Source organism: Sminthopsis crassicaudata, chromosome 2 (assembly GCF_048593235.1).
Source record: "Sminthopsis crassicaudata isolate SCR6 chromosome 2, ASM4859323v1, whole genome shotgun sequence".
NCBI lineage: Eukaryota > Metazoa > Chordata > Mammalia > Dasyuromorphia > Dasyuridae > Sminthopsis > Sminthopsis crassicaudata.
Genome location: NC_133618.1, coordinates 218,581,206 through 218,601,439, shown reverse-complemented (window position 1 = coordinate 218,601,439; position 20,234 = coordinate 218,581,206). Strand labels below are relative to the sequence as shown.

General features: G+C 33.8%; 1 protein-coding gene across 1 annotated transcript in view; it reads right to left on the bottom strand.

The window, feature by feature from the left end:
* LOC141552713 (cadherin-13-like) overlaps positions 1-17,249 on the bottom strand; it is a 313,423-nt gene extending 296,174 nt beyond the window's left edge. The window contains exons 1-2 of the mRNA XM_074284738.1: positions 17,140-17,249; positions 1,528-1,726 (exon numbers count right to left, since the gene is read on the bottom strand). Of these exons, the coding sequence (XP_074140839.1) occupies positions 1,528-1,726; positions 17,140-17,249 (309 nt within the window). The remainder of the gene's footprint in view (positions 1-1,527; positions 1,727-17,139) is intronic.
* Between the last annotated feature and the right edge of the window lie 2,985 nt (positions 17,250-20,234).

Here is a 20,234-nt window from a genome sequence, read left to right as displayed (position 1 = left end):
GGAGAAGAGGTTTCCAGTGGTATGTCATAGAGCTTTGACTTTGATCCTCTTTTGCAGAAGACATTTATCAACAACTTTGATGAAAAATAAAAGATACTTGCTGATGGGATCTTATTGCAAGATTAAAAAATCAAAGATGAAGGCTGTAAAAAACTGTAGGTGCTATCTAGTAAAATGCTTACTTTATAGAGAGGGAATCAAGATCCAGACATGTTGAGTGATTGCCAAGTCAGTGTTAGTAAGCCTTGTGACTCCAAATCTACTCCAATCTCTATGGTAACATTATCATCATAAGCAAAAGGAAATGAGTAATCAATATTCAGAAGGATATCAATGGACTTGAATATTGCTCTTTAACAAACAAGAGGTATATTTATATATACATATACATATACATATACATATACATATACATATACATATACATATACATATACATATACATATACATATACATATAAATGCATATATATGTATAGATAGATAGATTTTTTTTGGGGGGGGGGGTTAAGTGATTTGCCCAGGCAGGGTCACACAGCTAGGAAGTGTTAAGAGGTCTGAGACCAGATTTGAATTCAGGTCCTCCTCACTTCAGGGCTACTGCTCTATCCCCTGAGCCCATCTAGCTGTCCCCAACAAGAGAGATTAAAAAAAAAAAGAAAAAGAAAGTATGTTTTCAAGCATATGAAAGAAGATACCCATCTTGACAGAAGTTTACCTAAAAAAGACTGCAATTTTAATTATCATTCAAAACTTAATTCTGGTCAGTTGTAAGAAACATCTACTACAAAAGCTAATAACATCTTAGATCTAGTGAGTGAAGTCTTTTTTCAATGTGGGAGATGATAATCAAATTGTTACTGTGAGTTGATCTGAAAATATCTGGTCTTGTTCAATAACTTTAAGAAAGGCATTAGCAAATTATAGTACATTCAGACAATAGTACCCAGCATGAATCAGGACATTAGAACATTGCGGTCACAGACAAACAAATAAACAAATGAACACACATTAACAATTAACAAACAAATGTTCCTCTAAATAACTGTATTTCATTATTATAAAACAATACAAGAAATAATTAAGAAAAATTCAGTTGAATAGAAGATGATATCTTAGAACATTGGCCATGTACAAAAAGATGTCATGACATTGCCTGACAATGACAGACCCAGGAAATTTTGGATCAATAGCCTCCACAGGGTGTGTGGATAGAATAAAAAATTCATCTTCATTGCATAGATCCTCAGGTAGATCCACCTCATAGGAAAAGACTACTCAGTGTACTCTGTTTGTGGGAGGAACAAAGGCTCTAGGAAACTGCTTTTTATGGTAGAGGAAAATTCTGGTCCATTATCATTCAATCAATGGTAGGTAATTACAAAGGTGCTCTCCCTTTGTAAGGGGTATACAGAGACAAAACAAAACAAAACAAAACAAAACAAAACAAAACAAAACAAAAACAAACAAACAAACAAAAAACAGCACTGAACAGTGCATAGATTTCTATATTTGGAAGCATAGTACCTGGATTTGAAATCTGCTTCTGCTGCTTAATATCTGTGGGACCATAGGAAAGTCATGCAACCATTTTGAGGATGGTTGAATGAGGAAACTTGCAAAGATGTCTTCTAAGGTCCCATTCTGCTTTGTGATGTTATGATTCCATGAGACTGTGAAGTCATAGTTCAACAGGTTACTTTGGGGGATGGATGAGCAAGGTGAGCTTAGAAAAGAGGAAAAATTAATTCAGGTATATGGCAACTTAAGGGGAAATTATATGCCACTGGGCAAGGTTTGTAGTTGAACAATATATTCTTGGTGATTTGATAATAAAGTTAATTATTTCTACTATGTTAAAGAAATGAAAGTGCTATTAGAATATAAATGTAATAAAATTTTAAACTACAATATTTTTAAATTATGATTTAAAAAGTGCATGTACTCTGAATTCTGGTATCTGAGTCATCTTCTTTAGATATGTCTCTAGTGAAGGGTCCATGTCCTGTAGGGTTGTTAGAAGGAATGAATGAATTGAATAAGTGAATGAATTGAAGGATGGCTAGATGAATTAAAAAGCTTTTATCAAGTTCTTACTTGGCATTTAGGATGTACAGTGGATATAATGCTGAACTTAAAGTCAGGAGGACCTGGATTCAAAAATGACTTCAAAGACTTACTGATTGTGTGATGCTGGGCAAGTCAGTTAACCCTGTTTACCTCAATTTCCTCATATGTAAATTTAGCTAGAAAATGAATGGCAAACCTCCAGACTAAAAAATGATTGAATACAACCAAAATTCTTACTAGGTACAAAGCACTAAGCTAAAGACTTGAAAGACACTTACTTTGAAAATAATGAATAGAAAAAGTTTGATATCGAATATTTGTAAGATTGCTTTATGGAAGGAACAAATTGATACAGAAATAAGTAAGTTCCAGAAATAAGAAAGTAAGACTAATAGGTAATAGTTATAGAAAAGTAAGTTTTATTTCAATATACAAAATAACTTACTTGATAACAATCTGAGCCCAGGATTCCATAATAATAACATTTTTATCATTTAAAGTATTCAAAAAATTTATGAACAATCAACTGAAAGAAGCTGAGAAAATGATTTCTATATTGGAAGGGATCCTGAACTAGATGAATTCCAATATTTCCTTTGACCATAAGATTCTTTGTTTCTCAGATACTATTAGATTTTTTTTTCTTTCTAAATCACTATTGAATAGATAAATGCAAATTAAAACAACTCTGAGGTACTATGTCAAAACTATAAAATTGGCTAAGATGACAAGAAAAGATAGTGATAAATGTTGGAGGGGATGTTGGAAAACTGGGACACTAATGCTTTGTTGGTAGAATTGTGAAATGATTTTGGAGAGCAATTTGAAACTACGCCCAAAGGACTATAAAACTGTGCATACCCTTTGATGCAGGATTGTCATTACTGGGTCTGAAACACAAAGAGATCATTAAAAAGGGGAAAAGAACCCTAACATGCAAAAAATGCTTGTAGCAGCTCTGTGATGATAAGAAATTGGAAGTTGAGGGGATGTACATCAATTGGGGAATGGCTAATCTGAATATAGTGGAATTTTTTTTTCCTGTAAGAAATAATGAGCAGGTAGATTTCAGAAAAACCTGGAAAGACTTACATGAACTGATACTGATTGAAGTGAGAAGAACCAGAATAATATCATACCATATGATGTTTCTTCAATCACAAAAAAATTAAGAATCAAATAAACTTTGAGAAATTCATATTAAACAGATGGCTGAAGGGAAAATAATTGTTTAAAAATAAGAATGTGAATATAGAACCAAAAAAGAATAGTAATACCTTCTATGGGCAGACTGCTTTTAATTGTTCAAAGCATTATCAAATAGTATCTCCATTTATAAGTTGTGAAATCCATGTGCATGAAAATGTATTTCTTGCATTTATAGAAGTCACTGATTTTTCAGCTATATTTTATGCAACATGCTTAGATAAAAAAGATGAAACAAAGAAACTTTTCTTGAAGAGCCCATTGGCAACTATCAATGCTTTGGTATTTAAGTAGATACCCATGGAATCAAGAGGTTTAATCACCATAAAACAAATGAAGAGTCAAGGGCTCCATGCAAATCCTTAGTGTCAAGCAGAAAGAAACATTTCCCATAGGTCTGGCTCTTCTTGGCACATATAATTTCATTTTCTAGCTCTAATTCCTGCTACTTAAAATCTCCACAAATACATGTTTCCTTTAAAACATTATTAAACCATTTGCTGCATGTTTATTAATGCAAATAGCCACTTATAGTATTCCTTTCAGAATACCACCAGAAACATTACCTAGATTTAAAGAGGGGGAAAGTGAGCATAAGAAATGTTATTATTAAAATTAACTGTGTTTAGTTAGCACGACTTATTTCAATTATTCAAGGAATCATGATTTCATTAGTGTGGCTGTTATCCTTTACTGATGCATATAACAGTCCTTACACATCTTAGTAAGAAGTTTTCATATCCAAAAAAAAAAAAAAAATCAATGGTGTTTAACACTCATGACGAACTCTTGTCATAGGTGAGACCTCAAACTGCAAACAGACTGACCAGCCTTTAAGTCTTTCCAGTTTGATGGATTTTGCTCAAACTTGTCCTTCACTGATACAGGCTGAGGTCCTTTCCAAAGCTAATAAAGAACAGCTATAGAGAAAAGCTACTGGGACACTTATCAAGTGACATACTTAAGTTTGGACTGTGCAGTGACTTCTAGATTGAGTTAATTGGCTAAGCATATATGCACAGAATAATCTATCACAAGCATCATATGAGTGATTTTAAGGAAAATGTGAGGAATAGCTATGTAAATAAATATCTCTAACAAAAAATTAAAAAGCATAGTTCCAGATACTATACTAGGCTTTGAGGATATAAAGACAATAAATAAATAAATAAATAACAAAAAAAACCTCTACTCTCAAGGAGCTTTCATTACAGAACAAGTTTTTAGCTGGGACTCTGTACCAGGCACTGTGCTAAATACATTTATAGATATCTTCTCTTTTGACCCCTCCAAAAAGCAAAGTATTATAAAGAAAACCAATTACAATGAATACAGTTCACAAATATGCATGTGCGTATAACAAACTCATGGATTACAGGTAAAAAACTCCTGCATTAGAGAGTTTCTCAGATCATTAGGAAGAGTAAAGTGAATATTTTCAGTTCAATGTTTTTTCTCAATGGCCTGGATTTAGACATAGAAGGCATATTAGTAAGATGATTTGAAACAGGGAACCAATATGATGGATGACGAAATTAAGATTACAAATGCTCTTTAAAGGGTAGAACACTGCGACAAAAAAAAAAAAAAAAAAAGAAGAATATTGAACATGAAAGGGATAAATGTATATTAGAATTAAAAAACTCAATCGTATAAGTTAAAAATGTAAGAGGCATGACTACAAAATATATCTTCATTCCTCAAAGCTCTAGATAATTAATATGTATATATGTGTATATGAATAGGTATATGCATAGTCATATATGTTTAACTCTCTGGTTTTTAGACTTTCCTTCAAACTTAACTGTGATTTTAAGTAATTAGTTGGGATCACAAAGCACATATGTATATAAGTTGAATCTTGAATTTGCGTCTAATATCTAATTGTGAGGTTGTTGAGTCTTCAAATTACATCTTGGAGGAAAAAAAAAAAACAATTTTTCTTTCTATCACTGTTTCTCCTCTCTCTTTTTTCCTATTCTCTCTGTTTCTGGTTTCATTTTCACTTTTTATTTTTCTGTCTCTTTTTTCTCTCTGTCTCTGTTTCTCTTTCTCTGTATCTCTCTCTCTCATTCTGTTTTTCCTGCCTCTATGTCTTTCAAAGACATGCTATAAAAATGAACTGATTGAACAGATGTTGTAGAACAATTTAGTGAAGGATATTGTAATAACCCAGATTATGAATATAGTTTAATGACCTAAGAAGCATACCTTATTCAGCAGGAGTAGGGAGGCTTTTACTGACCCTAGAGACTCTGAATAAATATTCTTGTCTTCTCTGCATTATATATAGATTTGCATAGTGATGGGTTGGAAGGTGAGGTAATCACATACTCTACCTTCTCTTCCCACAATCCCCTAATCACAGTCTGTGTACACTCCTCAGGAAACAGAGGCTTACTGCTGATTGCTGACTACCAAGTTGGGAAGGAAAATGTTTCCACAGGTGTGCAAAGCACAATGTGCTCAGTTAGTTGCATTTGCCTTTTTTATTATTATTTTTCATTTATAGAACTGAATAAAAAACTAGACATTTATTGGCTACAGACCTTTTTCTGTTCTCTGTAACTCAAAATGGTTGCATTTTTAAAAATGAAATATCACCAGCTTCACGTTTATAATGTAGACTAGGCCCTGATGGGCACCTGCTGAATTATTAACATTAGAAAAGCTTCTGTGCATATTGTAGTTGTAACTTTTTTTCCCCCCAAGATTGTTTATTACGTAAACTCATCTTAACTTCTGACAGTTTGTAACAGGAATTGACATAAGATAGACGTGTGTACTCCATCAGGTAAATAATCCATGCCTTTAAAAGTGTCAGGACACATTTTTACATGATAGATTATAATGGAACTGAAGGAACTATTATAGGCTCTCAGTACAGAGTCGATAAAAATATGGAGACTGCCATGGAGTGAACCTTCTGCAGCAGTTTGCAGAGAACACAGAGTGAGATAGAATTTGCTTCTCCCTAGAGAATATTCAATAATACGAGTTTTGAGGGGAAATAGTTTGCAGGTAGCAAAAAGAGCAGTTCTCAAGTATACAAAGGAATGACTTGAATGGGGAGGTAGACCTTTGATTTAAGGAACTCCTGTTATTAATCCTCATTTAATCTTAAACATTGCCAAATCATCTATAAATAATAACTTTAGAGATTTGCTTGGGACACTGAGAGCTTAGGTGAGATGCCAAAGTTCATAAAGCTAGAATGTATATATCACAGTCAAAATGTGAACCCAGCTAAAATTTCCTGGTTTGCCAGATACCCCATTTTCTATATAATATTACTGTATTTAGATTGATATGAAGGTAGGTGGGGGACAGAATAGTAGGTTTTCACTCATAATTTCTGTAGAAAATAATGTAGAACATTTGAATGCAGTTACTAAACAATCATCAGCATTTAATCAGCACCTCTTGTGTGGTTCTGCTGGGTGGCAAGGTAGATAGTGTTAGGCTCAGAGTCAGGAAAGCCTCAGATTTTTATTAACTATGTGACCCTGGGTAAATTATTTAATCCTGTTTGCCTCAGTTTCCTCATTTGTAAAATGAGCTGAAGAAGGAAATGGCAAACCACTCCAATCTCTTTGCCAAGAAAACCTTAATGGCATCATGAAGATTTTGATGCAAATGAAAAAGTGATACCAAATTATATGAAAATAAAATTTGTGAGGTAGCACTATAAAATGCTACCTCATTAAAGTCCCTTCTAGCTCTAAAGCTATGACATATCAACAAGCATTCTACAGTATGTTTTCAGCATTGTACTAATCACTGGGTAAATAAGGAATAAAATGAGCTGACCTCTGTACTCATATATCTTACATTTTATAGGTCTGGGTTTCTTAATCTTTGGTCCAAAGATATTTTAAAATATATTTTAGCAACTATTAATATAATTGCTTTCAGTTGTAATCCTATTCATTTTATTTTATATGTTTATAAATATTATTATGATTATGGGTAAAGGCATCCCCGACACAGACAAAATGAAGAACCCTTGATAACAGAGGAAGACAAGATGCTGGTGTTTGTATATATAAAAAAGCACATACAAAATGAACACACAAGTTTTGTTTTTTTTTCCCCCTTTGGAGGGCAAAAGTGAGAGCATTAATAGTTAGTAGGTTCAAGAAAGGCCCTTATTAGAAGATATTTCAACTAATGAGTCCCTGTATTAAATGTTTGTTCACAGACTCAAGGGCAGTGGGGAAGAAAAACGACTTAAATAATTTATCTCATTTATTTTATTTTTAATTTATGACTGTAGTTGCTTGAAATATTTCTCTAATAGCTACCAGTTTGAGATATAGGAACCCTTCCTAAAGACAAACTTTTTTTTAAAACTGAGGTGACATTGAAGTCTTACTTAGAGACCTTATTATTTAAAATTTAGAATCACAGAAGATTAGAATCATAATCACCACCATTAAAATTTATAAAGGATTTTGAAGTTTGCAAAGTACTTTACAAATATTATTTCATTTAGTTTTTGCAACAACACTGTAAGATAGTTGTTATTATAGTCCCCATGTTACAGATGAGGAATTTGATTCTGGATTCCAGTGAGTTATCTAGGGTCATACAACTTGTAAGGGTCAAGTATGGAATCTGAATTTGTCTTTCTGATTTGAAATCCAGGACTCTATTCATTGCACCTCTCAACTTCTCCAAATGTTTCTTAGAGATAATTTAATCTTTTCCAGTATGTCCTTAAGAAGCAGTAATTAACCTTTATTTGAATACATCTAGTGACAAGTCAGTGCTATGAAAGCAGTTTATTTCATTTTCAGACTTTAATTATTTTAAGGTTTATGTTGAACTGAAATCTACCTCACTGTAATTTCAAATTACATGTGATGAGAACCTCATCCAGAAGTGATGATATTGTATTAGAGTTTATGATAATTAGTCTGGGGGGTGAAAAGTAGAACACCATATATATATCCTATAGCTAAAATAATCATTGCAAAATCTGATCCACAAAGATGGGAGATTTGTAAGAAAGAAACTCACAAAATCTTAGATTTAGATTGAACAATCCAGTCTATACTTGGCCAAATCACTTCCATAATTCTAAAAACACAAATTATTCTGATTATGAAGAAAAAGTGAGAAGTTTTTAAAATACATTTCAATATGGATACACAAAGAATTTATACATCAGTTTGCTCCTTAAGGACAGAGATGTTTTTTAACTTTCTTTTTTCTCTCTTTTTTTGTTTTTTCCTTCTTTCCTTCCCCTTCCTTCCTTCCTTCCTTCCTTCCTTCCTTCCTTCCTTCCTTTCTTTTTTTCTTTCTTTCTTTCTTTCTTTCTTTCTTTCTTTCTTTCTTTCTTTCTTTCTTTCTTTCTTTCTTTCTTTCTTTCTTTCTTTCTTTCTTTCTTTCTTTCTTTCTTTCTTTCTTTCTCTCTCTCTCTCTCTCTCTCTCTCTCTCTCTTTCTTTCTTTCTTTCTATCTCTTTCTCACTTTCTTTCTACTTTTCTTTCTTTATCCTTTTCTCTATCTTCCTTACCTAGAGCTTAGCACAGTATTTTGAACATAGCATGTGCTCAAAAAATTTTTTGTTGAATTGATTGAAAAGATCAAAATTATGGCTATTCAGAGGATGAATATAATAACATCCAAGTTAAAGACCAGAATAAGTTAAGTCTGGTAATTAAGATTATACACAACAGGATGGTTTTAGTTACTATGTTGGGGGGAAGGTACGCAGAGGACCCAAGAAGAGATAGGTCCATTTCTAGAAGTAGAAAGAAAAAAATGAGAAAACAGAGAAGCTACTATTTTCCTTTACCAAAGAGAACAATTTTCACTGATCTAAAGTTTTAAAAGTGTCATCATGGGAAGACAGAAGAGCCTTGTTCTATGTTCATCCAAAACAAAGACTAATCAATGAAAATGTCTAGAAACAGGGAAACATTCTTCCCTCTAGGTATTTATACAGAGACTAGAAGACTCCCTCCCCCCATGACACAACTAAGTCTGAGATTTTATGACTCTAGTTCTGAGAGAAGCAACTCTGCCTCTCAAGGGAAAGAATCTAATTCATGTTTTTCAGTTAAAGTGATACTTTCTACAGAATGATGAACAAGTTCCAATTTATCTATTTGAGTTCTGTTTTCATTAAGTCCTCAGTGATTGCATATCTCTATAGGGAATTTATTGATTGTGTTTTCCAATAACATTCTATTGATTGAAATGCTACTTGAAAAATTGGCAATCATGGGGTGAGCCTGTGTTCTTCTGCACATCAGAGCTTGCTAAACTCTAGTTTATGCTTTTGGATTGGCATGTGGGTTGCCTTATAACTTAGTTGTCCATCACTAAGTCTTTACATTTTCTTGAGTGACAAAATCAGAGATTCCCAGAAGCCAACAAGACTATCTTGTGCCTGAAGCCTTGAAATGATCCTTAGCAAGTGGTTCAGATCCAAATCCCTTCTAGCAAAATATCGTCTATGGTGTGTTTTCCTCTGCTAAAAAGAGAGAGAGAGAGAGAGAGAGAGAGAGAGAGAGAGAGAGAGAGAGAGAGAGAGAGAGAGAGAGCAATTTGATTCATTAAAAATTCAGAATTAGATACAAATTACCAACTCATTGGCTTTTGATGGTATTATAGTAGAAAGAGTGTTGAAGTGGAGCATGTTTTTGTTGTTTCTATTCCTATAATAAGTCACCTCCTCCAATATCTCAGGGAGGGTGAAAATAGGCAAGTGTTCCCCCAGCCCTGCTGTCTCCACTCAAGAGAAAGTATCCTAGTCAAAGGAAGTATGCTGAGTGTGCAGCTCACTGATGACAGCTACAAGCCTTTTTAAGTGCTTGGGGATGTCCCAGCTATAGGATAGAGGAAGAAAAGAATGACAAGGAGAGGGTGAAGTCAGGGGAAACAAGTATATCCCCATAGAAGCTGCCAAATGTTGAAGTTCAAGGGGACCCCAAAATGTTGGTTTTCCAGAGCAGTGTTACAAATTGTCTCAAATGAATTTGCAGGCTTGGATCCATCTCCAAGTCAATGGGCAAAGTTATTGTTGCTCATTAGTCTCAGAAACTGTTATCACTGACCAACAAGCTGTTATCTGATAGCCTATAATATTTGTGGCCTTAGCATCCAGGTCATATAGAATAAATTAGAACAGGATAGCCTAGGGGAAGAAATACATCATTTCCAACTACATCACTTCCAAGGCCAGGTGGCCTTAAGGTTACTACTAATCCTTCCTAAGGGCTGGACCACCTCAATTTTGCTTCTCCTACCGTCAGTTTTCACCTCCATAAAATCAGAATAATAATAGCACTTACTTTAAGGGATAATTGTGAGGATCAAATGAGATAAAACATGTAAAGCATTATGGAAACTTTAGAGCTAAATAAAAACTAGTGATCATTATATTGCTGAATTGATCTGGGAATGCAATGAGGCAAAGTATTGTATTAATCCTGACTTTGTGATTAATCAATTTATATTAACTACATATTATGTTATTATTCTATAACATTAAGAATAATATTAATATGTAAAACAGTATATTAATATTAATTTCATTAATATTGAAACTGTCTAGACATCACTTATATTTTGATTATGACATACTGACCTTCCTCAAAAATAACCCATTTAATAAATACTTGTTGGCTACATGATTACTGGATTTGTCTAGAACTTTATGATTAGATAAAAAATATTTCATTTTTACTGGGACAAATTATTTTCCCCAAGGACTGAGATTATTCATTAGGTTTAGTTAATTTATTTGAATACAACTTTTCACCAAGCAATATCACTTTTTTTTTTCCTTTTAAGCAGTAACCTTAATAATTACTTTCCAATTGTTAGTGCTGCTAATCATTATTTTATGGCAAAAAAATACAGTTTTACAACATTTCTGGAGCTAATTTATTGTAAAACGTTCAGTTCCTTATTATAATTTAGGTTATTTTTCTCTTCAAAAACATCTTTGTACCACTATCTAACACTACAGTATATAGTTTCATCCATTCTGATAATTTCCCTGCAATCCCTGTTAAGCATTTTAACATTCATGCTGAGTTCTTTGCCTTTTGCTATTTCCAAAACACATCCTTTTACCAACAACTGCTTTTTTTAAGTGTTACTATTTCAGTAGGGTGAATATATAGTGCTTTATTGTATTTTACCCGACTTCAGCAAAATGAAATAAATATTACTACAAGTGGGTGGGAAAATGAATATACATGAAAATATGATTTTTCTATTTCATGTTACTCTCAGCTTTAAAGATATTTTCTGATAATGTTTCAAGAAATGGAAGCTCTTGAAAAATTTCTTTTTTCACACTATTTTGTGTCAAATGTTTAATATTCTATTAGATACAGTATGTTTATCTATAGGATTTTAAATTATGCTATATAATTCACATGCCCTGAAGAGATTTTTTGAAAGCTAGTTGAAGGCCATATATGGAATATTGTGCTTATCAGCTTCCTCAAAATGTCATCTTAATTCATAATTTATATGTGAAAATCTGTGCTGGCTTACTGTCTTTATCTCATGAAACAAAAAATTACATATTTCTGTCTATCATTTCTGATATGAATAAGCAAGATATTCATTTTATCTATTGGAAACCAATATCCCTCAAGCAATTTAAATTCCATCTTTTCAAAACTTTTCAGACAGAGTAACTGACCAAAGAGCCTAAAGAGAAAACAATCAGACACATTATTGACCTTCTTATGCAAGATTGAGATGTGTTGGGTCAACAAATTCAATCCCAATTTCCCCTTTGTAAAGTCAAAACAAAACAAAAAAAGTCCATTAAAATGAACTGAATGGCCAAGAGAAAAGCATATCCTCAACTCTCACATACACTCTGTCACAGATATCTATCATTGTATCCTGTTATTTGGCAGATGTTTGCAGCATGAAAGGCTTTTTCTAAATCCATTCTCCTGTGTCTCAGAGTCACTGGGCATTTTTGCTCTGGGGAGGCATATGTCTGGTTGCCCCTGAAACCATGCTGCCTTGCATACAAGAAAAGTTCATTTATGGGCTCTGTTTATTCTCTGCTGAGAATGGCTGAGAAAGAACTATAGGAATGAAAGAGGAATACTGATCCCAGTTCTCCTGGGGGATGCAGACTGTGTAGGACCTTTCATCTTAAGTTAAGTCTTAGAAGATTTTATAGAAGATATTAAAATCAGTGCCACCTGTTCTCAATTTAGCTCCTTTAAAAAAGCATTTTCTGGGAATCGGAAGTGGGGAGGACTGGAGGCAGGCTGATGTCCTCTCAATCACAAAATGTCTCAATCCTGGTTCTGAAACCCAGTAAAATTGGAAAATAAAGACCAGAAATCCCCGATGCATCAAAGTCAAATCTGGATGCAGCAGCAGCAGTAGCAGCAATAGTGGTAGTAGTAACTGTAATAGTGGTAGTAGTAGTAATAGTGGTGACAGTAATAGTAGTAGTAGTAGCTGTAATAGTGATGTAGTGGTGGTGATGGTGGTAATGGTATAATAATAGTAGCAACAGCAGCCTAGAGTACATATATATATATATATATATATATATATATATATATATATATAGAGAGAGAGAGAGAGAGAGAGAGAGAGAGAGAGAGAGAGAGAGAGAAAGAGAGAGAGAGAGAGAGAGAGAGAGAGAGAGAGAGAGAGAGAGAGAGAGAGAGAGTATATATATACTTTACTTTTAATCAGAAGATGCCTTGTAGGAATGGAACATCCCTAATGGGTCAACACATCCTATCTGCCTTTGTCCTTATAACAAGCAGCCTGGAGAAAGACTCAAGGAAATGAGACCCAGTGAGAGAAATATAGTACTGGTACACTATCTGCATTGGGATATGTGACAGCACAGCTCTAATTGGATGGCCTCTGCCCCAGCTAAAATCTTCCTCCCTTCTTATTGGTCTTGGTAATTAGAATGTGCTAAGATGATACTAAAACTTAATCCTTAACCCCTAAGGTTCTGCAGTCACTCTGTCACAGAGTCTAGCATGCTATCTGTGTAGTGCAATAGACAACATTGTATTTGGAATCCAAAAGAACTGGATTTGAATTCTATATCAGACACTTAGTAGCTATGTGATCTAGGAAGGTCACTTATTGTCTTTCACATTTGATTCCCATGTCTCTAAAATAAGATAATCAGAGCTTCTACCTCACAAGATTGTTGTGAAAATTAAATGAGAAAACAAATGGAAATAATAGTTTGTAGATAATGCAAATACATCAAAATTATATATTATGAATTATAGATAATAGATTTGAGAATCAAATGAGATAAGAGATATAAAATGCACAGCATACTTTGCAATACTAGGTAAAAGCTAGCTATTAATGTTGAATGTCATCATCATCTTTGTTGTCACTTTATTATGAATTATTACATTCAGAGTAATGATCCCTTTTTGTATGCTCAGGAAGTTGTGTCAAGAAGACAGAAAAGTTAGGTAGCACTTTTCTGTGTAATTATCTCATCTTTAGCTTATAAGTTTCTTCTTGGCATAGGTCACTAACTACATAAATTAGGCATTTAATAATTGTTTGGTGAGTGAATAAGTGTTTGAGGAGGCATCATGTTGTGAAGTAAAAAAGGTTGGACTTGGAGTCATACCTAGTTTTGAATCTTGGTTCTGAAACTATTCATTTGGCAAATCATTTTACTGGTAATCAGCTATAAAATGGGGTTAAGAATATTTGCCATCTCTACCTCATAATGAGATTAGGAGAAATGTGATTTGTTAGAGCTATAAAAATGTGAACTTCTACTTTTATTATTTACTAACTTCTTAAGCATTTAGATAGCTAACATGTCATTAGCATCTGAGCAGCCACTATGGTATAATATCCAACTACATATGTCACTATATGATCTAGTGATAGCTAGGGGATAACAGTAGTAAAATGAGCGAGTGGCTTTGTCTACATTTGAACAATGACTCACAACAATTTAAGGACTTCTTTAATATAAATATCTATGTTCTTACAGCAAATAATTCCTCAGAGTGAATGAAAGGCATCCTAAACATAGATAAATTGCTATCATTCACTATCATCTTCTCAATAATTGATTTATTTTGACAAATATTTCCTAAGCTCCTAGTTGTATAAAACACTGGTTTAATAGGAACTAACAAGCTGAAATGAGACATGCAGTAGGAAGGAGTATGTAGAGAAATCATTGACCAATCATAAACTTCCCTCCTGGTACATGCCCCATTGTATCATTACTGAGCCTTGTGAGAGATGAACAAAGGCTGTGTTCGTGATGCTGGCTTGTGATCATCTGGTTCCCTGGATCAGGCATGGAAAGAAAGAACCAAAATGCTGTTTCTCCTTGTTGCCATTACAGTATAGATTTAGTGATGAGATCAGGGCCTTAAGGGGTTCTGGCTTAAAGGGGATGAGATCTGGGAGCTTTAGTAGACTGTAAACTCAAAATGAGCCAAATACGTGACATAGAAGCCAAAAAAAACAAACACTGCATGAATTTAAGCCTGGTATCCAGAACACAGAAGTGATCAATAGACCCACTCTTTTCTGTCCTTATCTGACTGAACCTGGGACATCACAGTCAGTCTAAGAAACCTGTAGTATAAAAGACACAAATAAAAAGCTAGAAATTTGTATGTCTACTTGCATACACAAATATATGGAAGAAAATAGCACACACACATACATACATGTGTGCATATATGTATGTATGTGGTATGTATGCATATATATGTGTGTATATGGAAAGTGCCTATATATACATTATATATTGAAAAAAACAGTATACACAAATCTCTAAGCATGTATATTTAAATGGAAAGAACCAAAATATGTATGTGCATGTATTTATGTACACACATGCACACAGACACGTGTGCATGTATGTATGATTATGAAAAATGCATATCATCCTCTCCCCTAACTTCAGCATATTTAGCCATCATTCAGAGAAAACTAGAGGAATGTATAGGTGCCAGCTTCTCAAAATGTATATAAAGGCCTTTTTTTAGGAAATAGGGTTTAAGCAGAGGATTTCAAGAACTTAGAAACTCTCAGAGGCAAAGGTAAGCAAGGAGAGCATTCCTGGTATGGAAGACAATCTATGCAAAGTGATGGTGATAGAATGACAAGTAGTATTGAAGAAGGGTGAATATAGGGCCAAAGAGAACAATTTGGTGTCTCTTGTAATTCAGGGGAAATATGATAAGACCTTGACATAGTGTGGTAACTTTGTGAGTAGAGAAAGGGGACAGGTACAGGTGATTCTGTGGAAATCGAATTGGTAAGAATCAGGGACTTAGAGCACATGAGAGGTGAAGGAGGAGGGAGAGCTACCTGGTTTTATGCTAACAGAAATGGAAGAATTAGGAAGAAAGTTGGATATGAGATTAAAGATAATCATTATTATTTTGTATATATTAAATTGAGATACCTTTGGGATAACCAAGTAGAATTATTTACCAGAAAGATGGTATAACAATAGTGAGGTTCAAAAATGGGCTCCCTTGGAGAGGCAGTGAGTACCCTGACATTGGAAGGCTACAAAGGGAGACTATATAAGGACTAGTTTGGTGCTTTTCAGTTCTGAGGTTCTATGATTCTAATAAATTTATGATTCTGTTATCGTGTGTGTGCGTGCGTGTGTGTATGTGTGTGTGTGTGTGTAATGTGTAGGGGAAACAGGTATTAAATTTTTGTTTTCATCTTTATCTTTTTTCCTTTTCCCCTTTTCCTTTCCTGGCCATGATCTAGTGGCCCTTGGAGATTAGCTACTACAATTCTCTATATTTAAAGAATCCATTTAGTCTACAGGACCTGGAATAAAAGGCAGAACATACTTCTATTTTTTTCCTCCTTTACTCTTTCATTCTGACCTTCAAATTATCCATCTTGTTTTGGTCTAAAACTTAAAAAAAAAAAAAAAAAAAAAAAAAAAAAAAAAAGCTTACTTCCTGTCTAATATTCGCTCTTACCTCAACTGCAGCTTATTCTTTCATTTTCCTAAACATTGCTAGGCTGTTTCCTGTAAAGGTCACAGGCTGATAGAAATTCAATTATCCCTGAGAAATCTCAGAAATCCCACCTTTAGTAATAATGGGTTAGGCCCCTGCTGGTATTGATCAGTTGCCACACTGTGGTAAGGACCCTATTAGAAGTAGTTTCCTTGATTTGCATTGGTTTTCCAAGGAGTGAAATACTTCTCCATCTCAGTGTCATTCAGCTGCAAGAAAAAAATATCAGGTGTGTCAATCAGAATTCATTAGTCTCTAAGCAAATGGAAAACATGAAGGTTGTTAGTGTTCTTTCCTAGGAAAATGCATATTTGCTTTCCCTAATGTGTCCAAATGGGGATGTTATAGACAATTCAATGACCATGCCAATCTAATAAAAAGATATTATTGTCTAAATACAGCTTACTTTCAATAAATAAATGAACACAAATCTCAGATTGGTTGAAGCACAATGTCTGTTTTAATAAGCAAAAATAACTCATATTCAAGCCAGAAGATTATTTCTATGTCTCAATGTTTCACTGAACAAATATTTCTCTTTTGTGTAAATTGCTAGTGTCTAATCCTCTGTCTCTGGTGGAACTTATATTAAGATGATTTTTTTAGTGCTGTGATGCAGGTTGGTGCTGATAGAACTAGACCTGGACCAATGAAATAGAGGGTTAGGTCTAGGTTTGAGAGCTTAAAAAAACTTCATAGGTCATTTAGTCCTAGCATTTTATAGATAAGGAAAATGAGGCTCAGAAAAATCAAGTAGTCTGCAGGTAGTATAGTTATACTGAGGAAATAATTAAATGGAGAAGTTAGCAAACAATTAATAATTTGTGGACTATTGTTATCATATTTAGCCTCACTTTCCATCAGGGCCAGTTGAGGTTGCCCAAACCTTATCTTTATCAGTGTCAAATTCACTCACATAGTTTACTTCAGAGGTGGGATTTGAACCCAGTTCTTCTAAATCCATAACTAGTTTTTTTTCTTTTATTCTACAAGTGTGAGCTTTGGGAGTTTGGTACCATTCTTATGATCTGAAAGCAAATGGGCACATCCTTACTTTTAATTATATATTTGATTAAAATTTATACCAAATTATAAACTAAGCTGAAAAAACAGAAAAACTCACATAGACATCTGTTATTGAATCTAACTCATGATTAGCTGTCAAATCATTTTAGATAAGGACAATAAAGAAAGTCAAAATTTTCTTTGTCCCTCTTTAGAAAGAGATTTGTGTCTCAATTTTAGATATCCCAGCTTGTTAAATCAGCACCAGGACAGAATCTAAGTCATACACAGATAGAAAATCCCCCAGAGTAGGGAACTGGCACAAATATAATTCAGAATGTAAAGCAGTTGCAGGAAATGTAGGGGTAATTTTCAAGAAGAAAGGGAAAAAGGAAAGAGAGATGTCCAGGTTGCTAAAAGTAGATAAACTAGTTGGTATTCCTAGGGAGAGCTTTTTAGGACCATCAGTCATTTCTCTTCCTGTGGACAAGCCCTGGGCACTGCTTATGCACACAATGTGTTCCTCTACACAACTTTGAGTACTTTATGAAGGGAAATCACTTCACTCCCCTTCTCCATAAAGATGAAAGAAATCTCAGTGGATTGTGCAACATATATATGTTTAAAGAATTGACATCTATTCAACTAAACCCTAACATCTTTCATCCTAACCTGGCTTTGAAGGTGATACGTTCCTAAATAATTTACCTTAAAATTACCTCTAATCACATCATGCCATTTAATAGCTAAGCCTATCAGAACAAATTTTTGGTCTGAATTTACCATTCAGTCTAAACAAGCCAACCTGAACATCACTTCAACTATTTTCCCATTGAATCAACAATCTAATTAAATTTTTCAAAACAATTAGTTGCTTTGATGTCATGTCTAATAACATATATATGTGTGTGTGTGTGTGTGTATAATATATATATAATAGAAAATATAAATAAAATTATATTTATATTTTATATGCATATGTATATATAATACATATAATATAATACAAAGATAATACATATACATTTATATATACAGGTATGTATATATATATATATATATATAATTTTGGCTTAACTTTATTTTTTTATACAAGTTCAGAATTTCATAATGTAACAGTGTAACCCTGGGAATTTGGAAGAGGCTTCCTCATCTTTTAAATATTGAAACCCAGGTCTTATTTTATAGTCATGCCATGTTACCAGCTGCTTCTTAGTATAGTTATATTATTTGCCATTTGGGGAAACATCAAAGCTTAAATGGAGAAGAGAAGTTAGCAAACAAACAAGTGACAAGCTGTAGACCACTGTTATCATATTTACCCTCACTTTCCATCAAGGCCCCCAGTTCAGGTTGCCCAGGCCTTATCTCTAGGCAATACATCAGTGTCAAAGCCTTCCTATGCTGCTCACTCAGGCTTGTGGACTCAGTCAGGTGTGCTCCCAAACAGGTGCTATGCTTCCCAAATACATGGGAATGACAGGTGCCATGGATACAAACAAAGCCCAGTCTCCACCAGACATGCAAAAAAGAAGTTGACAAATTGGTTGGTCTCAGGTGTATCTTGGTGGTGATAAATGCTTGCAATTTTTTTTTTTTTTTTTTTTGGTGAAAGTAGGGCTTTGTTAGTAGTCTTTTGTCTGCAAAGCCATCTATGAAATCTTTCTCATCTCTTTCTGATCCCTTCATAGACATTATAAATTGTGGATAGACATTTGTTAGGTAACATCACAGTGACCAATATTTCTATAATAACATTACTAATACCATTTAACTAAACAGCCTCATAAATACTACTATAAGTAATAATAAATACACGTTGTGAAATGCCGATGCTATGGTCAGCTGTTTGTCAAAAAGTCTTGGTTCCAATGGAGTTAATTGCCTTCTTGTTACAGTGTTTTACCTGAGAAGACTAACTACATGAGCTCTCACTGTGCCTCAGTTTCCTGATTTGTAAAATAAGTATCTTGCACTCTTTAAAATTCCTTCTAATTCTAGGATTCTGTGATTCTTTCAGTCTGCAATTTTTTTTTTAAAGTAAGATAAACTTGAATGATACTTGTCTGAATTCTTAACAGTAGATAACTCTATCTTGTTGCTAGATATAACAAGTAAACTAAGCCTCATCATATACATGTTAGCCACTAGATGGTACTTGTGAGTCAAAGTAGTCTATCAGAAGCATAAATAAATTTTGTCCATAACATGGCACTTGTTCTCAACTTGGTAAGTCAAATGTAGCCTTAAGAAATATGGGATATTTTTTTTGATATTATGAAAACTATTTAACAATTAGGCATTATGTTCTCCTTTGGATGAGCTCTTTTCCTTTCACCCCTTTGACCTTGGGTTCGCTTTGGACATTCAAAAAACATTATCTCTTCAGCAACACTCTCCATACTAACATAAGATATATGTGTGTGTGTGTGTGTGTGTGTGTGTGTGTGTGTGTGTGTGTGTGTGTGTGGATCATGGTCTTTATGAGATTACTTAAATGCTAGGATGAATCTGTGTTATATTCATATTTCATAGATAGAGAGCTGAAAGAGATCTCAGAAGTCTGATATTAATGGAGGTTAAGTAATTTGCCCAAACTCATACAAGTTTCAACAGAGATAAGATTCAAATTCAGACCCTTTTAGAAGGAGCCATTTTCCAACTGTTCCTGCAATCATCTAAATTTCCTAAACTGCAATGAAGTGCATGAACTAAATTAGGAGATTCTGAGAAATGGTATTTAGGACAATCAGATTTTGTCATAGAATAAAATCCCCAACCCATCTGAAAGAAATGAGAGAGCTCAGAACTTCAAGATGTGATGATTTGTCCACACTTAACTTTTTTCTATCTTTAACTTGCTCCCCCTCCTCCCAAAATATCTTTAACTACTAAAAGAGGAATGTTTTGGCTAAGATCACTTATACATGTAAACTAACTCCAT